The sequence below is a fragment of the Uloborus diversus genome, chromosome 1 (assembly GCF_026930045.1).
Source record: "Uloborus diversus isolate 005 chromosome 1, Udiv.v.3.1, whole genome shotgun sequence".
Taxonomy (NCBI): domain Eukaryota; kingdom Metazoa; phylum Arthropoda; class Arachnida; order Araneae; family Uloboridae; genus Uloborus; species Uloborus diversus.
This window is the reverse complement of record NC_072731.1, coordinates 256383704-256397658: the sequence shown is the minus strand read 5'-3', so window position 1 is coordinate 256397658 and position 13955 is coordinate 256383704. Positions and strand designations below refer to the sequence as shown.

At 33.7% G+C, this 13955-nt stretch overlaps 1 protein-coding gene across 1 annotated transcript in view; it reads right to left on the bottom strand.

The window, feature by feature from the left end:
* The window catches only part of LOC129227028 (kinesin-like protein KIF21A), a gene marked incomplete at its 5' end in the record, with an annotated part of 122588 nt that overhangs the window by 25171 nt on the left and 83462 nt on the right, over positions 1-13955 (bottom strand). The window contains 4 exons of the mRNA XM_054861667.1: positions 203-386; positions 3870-4009; positions 6591-6710; positions 10956-11117. Of these exons, the coding sequence (XP_054717642.1) occupies positions 203-386; positions 3870-4009; positions 6591-6710; positions 10956-11117 (606 nt within the window). The remainder of the gene's footprint in view (positions 1-202; positions 387-3869; positions 4010-6590; positions 6711-10955; positions 11118-13955) is intronic.

Genomic DNA, 13955 nt, shown 5'->3' with positions numbered 1-13955 from the left:
ATGGATAGAAAACTAATTTTCTTTAGACATACAACATAAGTAGGCTCACATTCAAAGCAAAATTTTACTACCCTTACTTCCTCAGGAGACAGAAGAAAAGCACGATATATCCGAATGAATTATGTAATGGGGGGTTACTGTATTAAGGAAAGTTAAAGATAAAAGTTTTCAATCTGTGAACGTCTTGGAAATACAAACATACCTGAGAGTACGCACACATTTCGAAGGATTTTCTCTCACATCCCACACTTTAATGTATGCAGTAGAAACACTAAACGCTAAACGTGAATATTCACTATATCTGACGGCAACAACAGAATTTGGATGACCTCCAAGACTTTGGATCTCTTTACCAGTGCCTAAGTCCCAGATTTTAACAGTTCTATCTGCAAAAACGAAAAGGCTTTTATATACACAAATGCAGCTCTTAAAACACTTCAAAACTCGAACAGCAGTTCTAAAGCCTGAATATATTTTTTTCTTCACATAATATACAAAACTATAGCACATTCAAAATTAATTAAAAAGCTTAAGTTACATAAACATCTTTTAGCATCAAGTTAAAATAAATTCTTAAAAACTTGCTTTGAATATGAGGATGATATTTTGGAAATCAGTGTCGGTGAAGAAAGAGTTTTAATGGCTAATAAGTTTTGTGTATATTTATTTGAATATGGTATACAATTCAGAGGAATAAAATTTAACTTAGAAAAAAAGCTATATCTATACATAAAAGTTCTTTGCCAACTTTGAGAATAGAAAAAGAAAACATTTATCAAAGCTTGTCCCATAAAGATATCCCAACATGGAATGTGGAGTCGTAAGATAAATTTGCCTTTAAAGCGTCAATTTGAAAAATTATTAAAGCCATTCAAAGCTTACTAGGAGTCTCGTCAAAAATTACCTTGTTGGAAAAATAGATAATAATATACTTGAAATACACCGCCAGCTCAGTCATTTCCAGCCGAGGACTGCAGTTTCGTGCTTATTAGCACTCATCAGCCCGGCATAGGAAAGTGACTGAGCTGGAGATGGAAAACCTCTTAAGGAAGCAAAGAGTGCGAAACAAACTGGTAGCCAATATAGAATTAGCAGACCAGACGAGTGACCGAAGCAATGGTTCGGTTCAACTCGAAGATTGAACGCGAGGCAAGGTATATTCAGTAAATTACCGCCCATTAGAATAATGGGCGGTAATTGAATATTTATTATTATTGAATATTTATTATTTATTGAATATTTATTATTACCGCCCATTAGAATAATGGGCGGTAATTTACTGAATATACCTTGCCTCGCGTTCAATCTTCGAGTTGAACCGAACCATTGCTTCGGTCACTCGTCTGGTCTGCTAATTCTATATTGGCTACCAGTTTGTTGTGCACTCTTTGCTTCCATAAGAGGTTTTCCATCTCCAGCTCAGTCACTTTCCTATGCCGGGCTGATGAGTGCTAATAAGCACGAAACTGCAGTCCTCGGCTGGAAATGACTGAGCTGGCGGTGTATTTCAAGTATTTTTGCTTTAGCCCTGGCTAATGGGCGGTAATTTACTGAATAGATAATAATATGTTCATTCAGAACTTTTTTAGCCCACAGTCCAATACAACAATACCATTTTTTGTGATATTTGTTGACATAAGTCTTCAGTTATATACTTTCTAGTGCTTTCATTGCTTCTGGCAACAATTGAAAAGCGGAAGTGTGTTAAGTTTCACTGGGCTAAATTTAACCAGGCTACTAGAAGCAAAGTGTGATAATTATGACGGAGAAAGCAAGTACAGAAAAAGTCTTTAAAAAGTAATCTGTCTTTCAATGAGTTTTGAACTGCATGATAAAATATCTTTTAAGTGTTGTAAAAAAGGCATCTCTTTTACATGTATAAAAGGTTTACAATTTTGAGCCAAATGTCTGTTAATGGGGGAATAAAGTTAAACAACTTCTTGATCATTTCTAATGCTAGGAATATTCAATAAAAATAATCATTTAATATTAGGCTAGTTCAAGTTAGATTTTTTTAGACAGTTGACACGTATTTTTCCCACTATTTGAAAAGCCATGCAAAATCGGTGAAAAAGAAGCAAAGACATAGAAAACTGATTAATTTCTCATGAAAAGTGTTGTGCTAAGTAGCAAAAAATATGATGTGCTTTTCTGTAATCAGCTCCCTTTTTGCTAAAAATATTTTTTAGGTATAGATGGGTGACCGAATACAGAACCTTTGATGTCTCTTATAGCAGAACGGAACAAAAACCTTAATTTGGTTCATACTGGAGTAGATCTTCAATCCCACCAGCCACAACTCATTAAAAAATTAAAACTCAAGGACCATAACTACTTATTTCAAATTTCAAGTACTTTCCATAACTTTAAACACATATAAATCCGACCGTGAGCAAACTCCGAGAATGAAATTAATTAATGCAAAGGATTTATGTTTTTTCAATAAATCATTATGTAATTAAATTAATTAGTGATTTAACCCTGTATTTAATATTTTAACTGCTACTGAATACAAGAATTTTTTTTCATAAAAACGATTTTGCTACCAATGGAGCATTTAGCATGGCAGTTTCCTTTGACCAAAACTACGGTAATAATGATTCAGAATTGATACAGTCGGACCCTGATTTAACGAACCTCTATTTAACGAGTTTTGCCATTCAGCGAATTTTTATTTTTCCCCCGACTACCGTATTTTCCTGCATATTATCCGCGGGCGGCCTATAATCCGCAGGTCCTAAAATCGGCCTGAAGAAAAAAAAGCTTCGCATAATCCGCGGCGGCGTATAATCCGCGGATTATACGATGCAAAAAGATAAAGTTTGAATTTAACATACCATTTGAGCAAATAAACTAAAAACTTTCTTATGCAAATGGCTACCTATTTCACTGTAATGTTGCTTATTTTACATGACCTGAATCGTCAAAAGGAACATTCAAGCAACGTAAAATAACCAACATACAGGCAGGCAGCGAAGAAGAACATGCATGCTTCGTAAAATAAACAACATTCAGTCGGCGTACGGTCTCGATCGGTGAATCCTACTGTAAAAATATTGAGGTTCAATGTGTTGGTGTTAAGGGGGAAAAAAAATCACAGATAATCCGCGGCTGCGTATAATCCGCACCTCATAAACTTTGCCTTTTTTAGCAGATAATCCGCGGATTATACGCAGGAAAATACGGTAAAATAAAAGCAAAAACTTCTATTTAATGAATAATAAACCCTGAATTAACGAATCATTTGTACAGCAAAAAAAAAAAAAATTATATATTTGAGTTAGGAAATATTGGATTGTTTTCCAAATGACATATTCATATTGTCCAAAGCAGAAAAACACTTTTATTAGAATCGACAATTTTTGACAGACGAGGGAGCAACCAATGAATAGCGATTCTGATGCAGAAAACGATAATGAAACTCCCATTAAAACTTACTTTTTCAAAGGCATTACATGGCCTGAAAATTAAAAACTTATCTCAAGCTTCATGCAGCAGGTTGTAAATGACAGCATTTTTTTTTCTCTCCATGAAGTCGAAAGAGAACTCTTTCGAGTCATCAAGGAAATTATTAATCAACTACTACTCAGTACTTTAAAATTTCAAATTAACTCATCTGTAATAAGTCACGAAATGCTGAAAAAGTGTACACTTTCTAATTATGGTTATTTTTGCGCAATTGCTTATTAGGGCTTTCAGACAAGGGTAAGTGCAATTTTTTTTGCCACCCGATTATTACGAATAACCCCGAGTTAACGTATAAAAGTTTCGGTCCCAATGAATTCGTTAAATCGGGGCCCGACTACTAATAATTTAAATAAAAGAAACACAAGCTTTTGGATTTAGAAATATGTTTTGCTATGACTTACCTTTTGAACTACTAAATAATACATCATCTGTAGCATGCAGAGATAAAACAGCTCGGCTGTGACCCTCCGCAACAGAAGTACATATCAGGGGAGAATTTTTTGGAATAGGAATTTTTGAAGAAAATGGAACAATCACACCACTAAAGAACAGAAATGACATTACAAAGAATAGAAGAGTATGTTCCAAAAATAAGTTTTGATAAATATTCTTGTTGGACATTTTAAAGCATTAGCAGAAGGAAAAGGAAAAATATGTTTTCTTGAGTGGCTATATAGTCCAAAAACATTTTCAGTTAGTATACATAAGACGAGGATGTTCCATTTCAGGGGGATAGACATTTTTACAAAAGTCCCTTTTAGTAAATTAAAAAAAAAAAAATTAAAAAAAAAAAACTCTGCTTGAATTTAGAAAAAAAAATGTAAAATTAAAAAAAATCTTTAAATTGCAGAAAATTTCATTTTCAGCACAAAATTACTAATACCTTACGGCACACAAAATAAAAGTTTTTACAATGAATGCCACAGGAGTCCATTTTTTGTACTCTGAATTTCATAGAAGGCTCTAAGACAAGTTTTAATATTTTCATGGGGGGGGGGGGGAGGGTTACACTCCATGCAAACTATCTCGGAAGAAAACGAAAACCATGCTCACTAAAATGTAAAAGCATTAATTTCCCAAAGGGATGGGGTGGGGGCAATAGACACCCCCTCCTGTCCTCCCTAAGTGACATAGGTTCCTGTCTAGGAGGAATTTTTATGAGAAAACACTAAGTTAAAAAAAATTTACATCTTTTTGTAAAATATTTCCACATTCATACATAAATTTCATGCATTACTATTCTGTTAAAGTGATATGCAGTTTTGTTCTGCTTTTTAAAGCCTGACTACCAGACAAAAGAACTTTTATTTTTAATTTTTATATCTTTCAGAGCTAGCTTAAATTTTTGTCAATGAAATGGAAAACAAAAATATACATAATATAGTTAATTAGCAGTACCCGCACAGCGATGCCTGAGCTAAAAATTTAAAGAAAATCCGTTAAATTAAAGAAAAACAAATTACAACAAAATTACATTTGCAGTAGCTTTCAAATGTAACAAACTCTATAATTCATCGCCAAATTCGCCAAGCGACTTTCTAATTAAAAAGAAAATCAATTAACATACGCACAATGAATTTAAAACAAAGTAATAACAGTAAAATATTCATAAGAAACAAAGGCAACTTCCTCCATAATGTTTAAAAAGAAAGTAATTAAAAAATTGTCTGGAAAATGGACCTAGTGTTATAGCAAATTCTCGAAAGAGAAGCCTTGAAAATTGGCTCGATTAGAATCGCTTATATCACCTGTTCTAATTAATTGAGAAAAATGGAACAAGCAACTTCTTGTTCAGAAAAAAGAACCCCTTTCCAACGATAGATAATGTTAGGGGATGGGGGAGGGGGGGGATTTTTTCAACTACCAATTTGGCGAAACATGTGAATTTTTTAGCTTAATTAATTTAGAAAAAACAAATTCAAAATTTAGAACTCGGGCTTCGAGGTGCACACCCCCCGGGGTACGTTCGAATTTTGTGCCAAGTTTCAGAGCTGTAGGTGCTATGGGGGCTTCTGGCCATCAGGTACAAACAAAGAAACCCTGTCGCTCTTATATATATATATATACAGTAAAACCTGTAAAGTTGACCACCTTTGTAAGTTGACCACCTGTCTAAGTTGACCGCTTTTGTCAGGAACAGAATTAGTCCTATCTTATATAATGAAGGAAAACCTCGGTAACTTGACCACCTCTTTATCTTGACCACCTGTCTATATTGACCACTAATATACAGCAGCTTTGGTTTGGAGTATTGTAAAAAACCCTTTGTAAGTTGACCACTTGGCAAAAGCATTAGATTGTACTAAAAGTTTAATCAGTTATGCATCAAATAAGCAACTAGACATTTAAAAAAAATAAATAAATATAAAAAAAACAATGATTATTTATGTTTTTATCGAAAAACATTGGGCTTATAGTCCTAGAAAAATGCGCCAAACTTCATTAAGGAGTTATTTTGTTGAAAAGTAGATTACCATTGTTACAAATGTACAAGAAAAAAATCAAATGAAGAATTTAAGTAACTTTTGACTTGTTATGAATTTTTAGGAATTGTTAATGTCAAGTAAGTAGTTTTCCCATAAGCAATGAGACTTTTTTTTTTCTTCGATCGATTTACAGAAATTTTAAATTTGTATGATAATTTACGCGTCATTCTGGTAAATAACCTCTGAAAATATTTGAAAACATTTTTACTTATTGTTTTAAAGGAATGTTAAACAATGAAAGTGAGTTTAAAGTATTCCAATTAGTTAAAAAATGAATGCATGGGCCAATAAATGACAAAAAAAAAAGTTTTCGTTACTACCCTCTATAAGTTGACCACCTGTCTAAGTTGACCACCAAAGTACTGCACTGCAAGTGGTCAACTTACACAGATTTCATTGTATACTGAAACTAAAAACATTCAGCTTAAAACTACATTGTTTTTACTAGAACATTCTCTAGGGAAAGACTTTTAGACGTAATAGCAATAATAAAAAAATGTCAACTGTTGCTCTCTCAAAATGAAACCAGTGAAATGAAACATGCGTCACATAATTGACCAATTTTTTTCATTTGTTGCGTGCCAATAGCTGAGCCCTACTGATGATAGCTGCTTACAAATAGGATACTCTACTTACCTACCGGGCTTGTTCAACCTAAAAGATCCACTTGTAAGTCTACTAAAAACGTTATCCTCACGCGATTTTCTGGAGCCTGATGGTGAACTTGGCGGAGTAATATCAGACACCGTCGTTTCTCTGCAAGGAATAAAGTAACCATTAGAAGAACATTTAAAACAAGCTGATGTGTGCATCACATGACTTCCTTTTACTCCGATTTAATGTCATATCCCCATTATTGGCAGTTTTAATGTGATTCAATAGTTGACTCTCAAAATATCACCAACAGTGGCCAAATTAAAACAAGATTTAAAAAAAAAAAATAAATAAAAATTTAAAAAAAAAAAAGCCAAATTTGTCTCCAAGTTGGCGACCAAAAGACTGGCGATATATCGCCAAGTGTCCGCCAAATTATAACACCACTCGAGTTTACATCGAAATTAACAATGATTTCCCCCAAAAAGGGGCAAAAGACCCCCTTTGGAGCATCCGAATGCAACCAAAAAAGGGAGATGCACAACTAGACCCCACTAGGAGTCTACGTACCAAATTTCAACTGTCTAGGACATTCAATTCTTGAGTTATGCGACATACATACGCACATACATACGTACATACAGACGTTACGAGAAAATTAAGGTTGATTTTTAAGTGAAAATATTTTCTCGAATACAATACTTCCTTTTTTGTAAAAGGAAGTAAAAAAGTGCAGAAATGTCAAAATCTAATCCACATCAGAATGTGATGTTAAATGAGAAATACCTTCTGGGACAAATATCGACTACTCTGACACCAAATATTTTTTTCAACAAATAAAAATTAAGTGGAAAGAAAACCAATCTATGCATTAAGTAAACAAAAGCTTCCCAAACTGTGGTCCACGAAAAATGTTTCAAACAGGATAAGATAAATTTAAATATGTTTTATATTTGAAAATCATAATTTTCACCTTTGTAATATGGTGTTTGTTGTCCTTTGAACACTATTTCTTGACCTCTCGAGATACCCTGCATGCCGCGAGTTCATGCCCTTCAATTTCTCAGTACACTAATAGTACACATTGGAAACACGTTTGAACAATAAATAAATAAATAATAAATTCAGGAAAAGTGTTCCAGTTGCCTGAATGTGCACTAAAATGTTCCGAATTTGACCCGTTAAAAACAAAGTGCACTGACATATGACAGGTGCTCCAAAATTATTTGGAATATGCCCGGCTCGGGGTATTTGTTAAACTTAAGATTTGGAACACATTTGAGAACAGACTAATAACACATTCGCGCACACTTGCGAAATCATTGCCTTCTTTCGTGCAAATATTATTTCAACATTTTCCCTTAATTACCAATCAGTAGAATGTCTCAACATGATACTACCAGAAATTTTGCTGCAATTAAAAATAAATTTGCGCTTAAAATTCCCTTATTTGCAGCCTTGAGCCTGAAACAATACTAAAAAAAAGGCCCAAGAGGTGATACATAAACCAATATATACAAATAAAAATACAATTTGATTAAATTGCTTCAGTGTTTAACTAGTAGACTTCCAGTTTCTGATAATTTACTTTTACTTGAATAACAATTCTAGTATAATTGAATAAAATTCCATTCAACATTTTACTAGTTTCTCTAGGATATATCTGAAGTTCCACTTTTAATTTCTCATATAAATTCTATGAAGTCTACTTGGAAGCAAGAAAGCAACAACAAAGAATTGTATTTATACAATCTATGCAAAGAAGAAAAAGATACATAATATCCGTAACAAAGGTGAAAAATACCAAACAGTTTTATACTTTTTTGTAAAAACTAAAGTAACATTGTAAAAATGTTGTCAATGAATTATCTGCTAAATGCCTGGTACATTGATAGTAACTACTACTTCAAAACTAAACAGAGTACAAAATCTCTTTTATTTAATTCTTTCTGTAATTTCAGAGAAATATTTATTTCTACTCATTTAATGTTTCATTGCTGAATCCCACTTGCACAAATGAAACACTTTTATGCATACATTTGCACTTTATTCCAGGAATTTCAAATTTGGGCTTTTAATTTTCAAATTTATCAATCATATCATACTGCACTCCAAGTCTCCCGTACCTGCCACTTTTTATGGTTTAACTGTTTGGATGAGTCCATAAAGACAGCTTTTTTTTTTTCTTTCTTTTTTTTAAAAAAAATTCAAACCAGATGCTCAGCAATCTCTAGTGCTGCATCCCCAGAGGTATTGATTCACTTGGAGGACTTTGTGACCACGGCATATTTAAAGTGTCCCAGTCACCATTAACAAACACAGAGGCTGGCATTGAACTCGAGTCCCTTTGGCTATGTGTCTGATGCCTTACTGATCAGCCTTCACCACCACAGCCTTCATTTTTAAATACATGGAACCATTATGTATCATATGATTTATCAACTTTCAACGAAATCTTGCTGCAGTGTCTAGAGTTTAAAAAATAATGATTTGCACGTGTTTAGGTATGACTGTTTGCAGGGCCCGACTAACTAAAAGTGAGGCCCTAGGCCCACAATATTTTGGAGGCCCCCTGAAGACTCTATAGTGGGATACGGTGGTTACAGGTTTGGTCCCCGTCGGAATTCATTTTTTGGGGCCTCTTTGTCTATCCCAGAATTTTACATAAATCATTAACCATGTGCATTTATGAATCCCTTCAGGGCCCCTCATACTTGTGACATGGTAAATTCGCTAGCAGCAGAATGATTAAAAATTCTTCTATAAGGAAGTTTTTTGCAATTAATAAGTTATAATTATTATTTTTAATTATTATGCATAATTCTTTAGGAAATTTGAGGCCCCTTAGGAAGATGGGGCCCCAGGCCCAGGCCTAGTTGGCCTGTGCTATAATCAGGCCCTGACTGTTTGGCTACACTTGCAACACCTACAAACCATTATTTTTCAAGTACAATTTTTTTTCTTCATTAAATGATATATAATGGTTCCTTATATCGTCATATAAATAATAGCGGATGATAAAGTAGCCCGCAGGTTTTAACAATGAAACTCGCGCCACAGCATGATAATTTGATAATATGTTTCGGTAATGTTTGACATGCAGGGAAAGGCTTCATTGTGACAAGGCTGAACTCGATCCGGCGACTTAACAGCTTTACTGGTAATAGTGTCATTTTAGGAAAATGAAGGAACTAAAACAATTCGCAACTCCAATAAACTATAGAGGGCGCTGCAGCCACCGTCTAATGGAAGATGACAAAGGTAAAACAAACAAATGCCGTAACTTATAACTTGCTTTGAAGATTAGAGAATGACAGTAATTTATCATAATGTTTGTAGAAAGCTTTCTTTTCTATTCCTCTGATATTACATTACACTACAAACTGTCTGAAGCCTGGAATTTACCCCAAAGGAAACACCTGGAATGAAATGTTTTACCTTTTTCGGTAGTATTGTAAATCACAGCAAGGTAGTGCATTCGAGCGCTAGAGATGCGAATTGACGCTACTGCTGGAGTTTAAGGTAAATCCACTGGCGTTACGGTTAAAATTTCAACAATCAAAATATCACCAAACAGGCAATTGCTTTGTTCAAATGTAGAAGCAATTTTTATCCGTCATACCATGACGGGCGAATTTCTAGTTAAAATATAATAACTAAAAGTCAAAGCTCAAAATTCCAGGAATAAAGTGCAAATATACGTGCAAAACTATCACACTGGTGTAAATAGATTGAGCAACATACAGAATAAAATTAGATGTCCGCAGTGGCGTAGCTAGACCCGACTTTCGGGGGGGGTTACTTATATATATATATATATATATATATATATATATATATATATATATATATATATATATATATATATATATATATATATATACATATATATATATACATATATATACATATATATATATATAACATATATATATATATTATATATATTTTATACATATATATACATATATATATATATATACATATATACATATATATATACATATATACATATATATACATATATACATATATATACATATATATATATACATATATATACATATATATATATACATATATATACATATATATACATATATACATATATATACATATATATGCATATATATACATATATATATATATATATATGTGTGTGTGTGTGTGTGTGTATAATCGCTTGGAATTTTTTCCTTTTCTTTTTTTTTCTTTCTCTTCTCTCTTCTTTTTCTCTTTTTTTTTTGAGACTAACTTTTCGGGGGGGGGGGGGGGGTTTGTCCCCAAAACCCCCCCCCCTTAGCTACGCCCCTGGATGTCCGGACAAAAAAAGCTATGCTATGCATGCCATAACTGAAAAAAGAAAAGAAAAAAAGAGCAGGCTTATAACATAATAAGGAGGCTTACGTGGAACTCTGACGTGAAAGCGTTGGAAGTGGGATGACGCTTGCATTGGTATAAAATTTGCGGCGGAAAGCAGGAGAGAAATCAGCCATATGGGACTGCTTTTCGTGAGTCCTTCGTCTAGCTAACGGGGATCTCTCCACCTTTCTATTTAATGCCATATCTCTGCACATATCCACACAAGAAAATAGTTTTAGTTGAATAGGAAAATGGAAGACATATTAAATAGAAAGAAAAGAGATGTCAAAGATATAAAAACCACACAGCACAGAGATAGAGAGAAATTGAATGAAAAGTTTCAATATATGAACACATTCAAATATTATTTATGTATATATTTAATTTTAAAGTTTCAGAATTTTTAGAATGAAGTGTTATGTGAGGTAAAGTGAAATAGAGGGGCAAAAGAAAATCAAATATTTTTGCAGTGCCACGTATGTTTGAAAAAAACCTGTTTCTTTTTTTCAAACCTACATTTTTTTTTAAAATCAAATACCCGTTTTTTTTTTTTTTTTTTTTTTTGAGAGAGAGTTTCGATGAAAAACCTAGGTTTTTTCCAAGAATAATTTTAATCTCAATCTCTATTCATACATTGTACCAAACTACAGCTTTATTACTTTTACTTTTCATAGAGCAGTACATAATACTAAATTACGTTATCTATTTTTACTCAAATATTATATGAAAACTGAAATTAAAGAAAAACATATATTAATCCAAAAAAAGTTTAATATTTACATGAAATATTGCCAAATTTGTTTTTCCTATAATATGACCATTTAAGATGGAAACATTAACTCAATTCAGAAACAATTTGTGCGAGTAACATTTTGAAAAAAGTGCTCTTTATGATCCAGAAATACATCATGTAGTAATACAATTTTTGCAGTTTAATCTCAAGTAATCTCAATAATTAAGTCTTACAATAAAAGGAAAGGATGCAGCATAAACCATAAATGTGAAAAATCATCATCCATCACGGGTTAGGCTTAAAACCCGTTCTGGCTCCACCGATCAATTCACCGGAGCTTTGATCTGGACAGCCTCTGAGTTTGTAGTTCACCAATCTATTTGGTAGTTGGTCGTCATTCATTTGTTCCACATGTCTCTTCCATTTATCCTGATACCGCATTACTTCATGGTTGATGTCATAAAGTCTGCGCGTATGTAATCATTGGTTAGTCGGTAAATTCTTGTGAATCACTTTGCCGCCCTCAGAAATTTCATTTCAGAGGACGGCAAAGAAAATTTCTTTTCTGAGGTGGGGCAGAGTTCAAGCTTCAGAAATTTCATTTCTGAGGCTTGAATTCTGGATTGTTTATTGGTGCTTACAGTCCAGGCCTCTGATCAGTAGCTAGTGGCAGGGCCTCCCAATCCGGCCAGGTCGAAGGGAAAGTGCCAGACGAAAAGAAACACCCTGGAGCTTCAGGTCGGGGGGTTTTCATGAGGCGACACAATCATTGCACAGAAAAAAAAACGCCTCAATACTCGTAAGCTTCAAAGATACAATCAGCCAACAGCTAAAATTGGAAATGACTAGGAACTGTAATTGTCTTAGACAGCAAGACAATGGAACAAGTCTCAGACTTTAGATATCTGGGATGTGACACCTCAGATAAATAAGTAAAATACAAATTATTTTAAAATTAATCAACTCCAAAAGTTAAGAAATTTAAAAAAAAAAAAAAAAATTGAATTTTGACATCTTGAATTCAAATTATGTTTTTTGCAATCACGAGTGTGTGGGGGGTATATGTGTTTGTGTGTGGGGGGTATGTGTGTTTGTGTGTGTAGGCATGTGTGTTTGTGTGTAGGCATGTGTGTTTGTGTGTAGGCATGTGTGTTTGTGTGTAGGCATGTGTGTTTGTGTGCTGGCATAAGTGTGTGGGTAGTTGTGTGTATATGTGTGTAGGCATATGTGTTTGTGTCTGTGTGCAGGCATGAATATGTGGGTAGTTGTGTGTATGTGTGTGTGTATGTTTTTGTGTGAGTGTCTGTATGTATGCATGTGTGTGTATGTGTTTGTATGTGTGTATATGTTTGTATATGTGTGTATGTGTATGTGTTTGTAGTTGTGTGTGTGTAGTTGTGTATGTATGTGCGTGTGTGTAGGACATGGATGCAACCTGGAGACGGCTTTCGCTATAGGAGCAGCATTGTGAGGAGCCGGTCGACGGTGAGGGTGGGGAGGGCAAATGAGAACAATAAGCAATCGTGATTGCTCAAAAAAATGTTAAAATTAGTAATTGTTAAGTCACCAAATGAACCTTTCATAAATAATACAGGGAATATCATCATCCTTATTAATTATTCAAGTATGGTTAGAGTTTAAGGACTATGGGGCAGCCATCACACATCTTGGCTACATTTGGCTAATTTTTTGTAATTATTGCAAGTTAACATTTTTACTTGGCAACCTTGTATTAAGCTGCAATAAAAAAAGATTCCCTGTTACAGTTAAAAAAAAAAAAAAAACATTTTTTCCACAATGAAAAAAAAAAATGCTCTAATTTAGTTTCCAAAGTATTAAGAAAAAGTTTCTAATTTTGTTTTCTCTTTAAAACCACAAAAATTGCTGCAGAGGAAGTATTTTGTTCTGGTTAACAATCACGGACATCAGCAGTACAAACATGGCTTTTCCTGATGCCTCAACTTCTTGTTCAAATCCCCTCAATTTTTGAACCAAAAAATGGGAATTTTTGTAAACTTTTAAATTTTCAATTTGTTCAATAAAACAATTGATCAATATCTTCCTTTTTCTCTGAGGTGTTCAGTTACCCTTGTTTCACCATGGTCCAATATTTCTTAAAGCTGCATATGTAAGACTTTTTAATCCCCTCAGCTCCGTGGACGTGTTTGCCGCTCATTATGCAATTCTTCAGAGGCATTGAGCGAGATGTTTGACAAGATTCTAACTCACTCATAAAACTCCCCGATTTTTCCAGGAAAAAATTCGTGAAACTACAGACTTGACTTAGGGTAAGCTGGTGTGGAAAAGTAAGG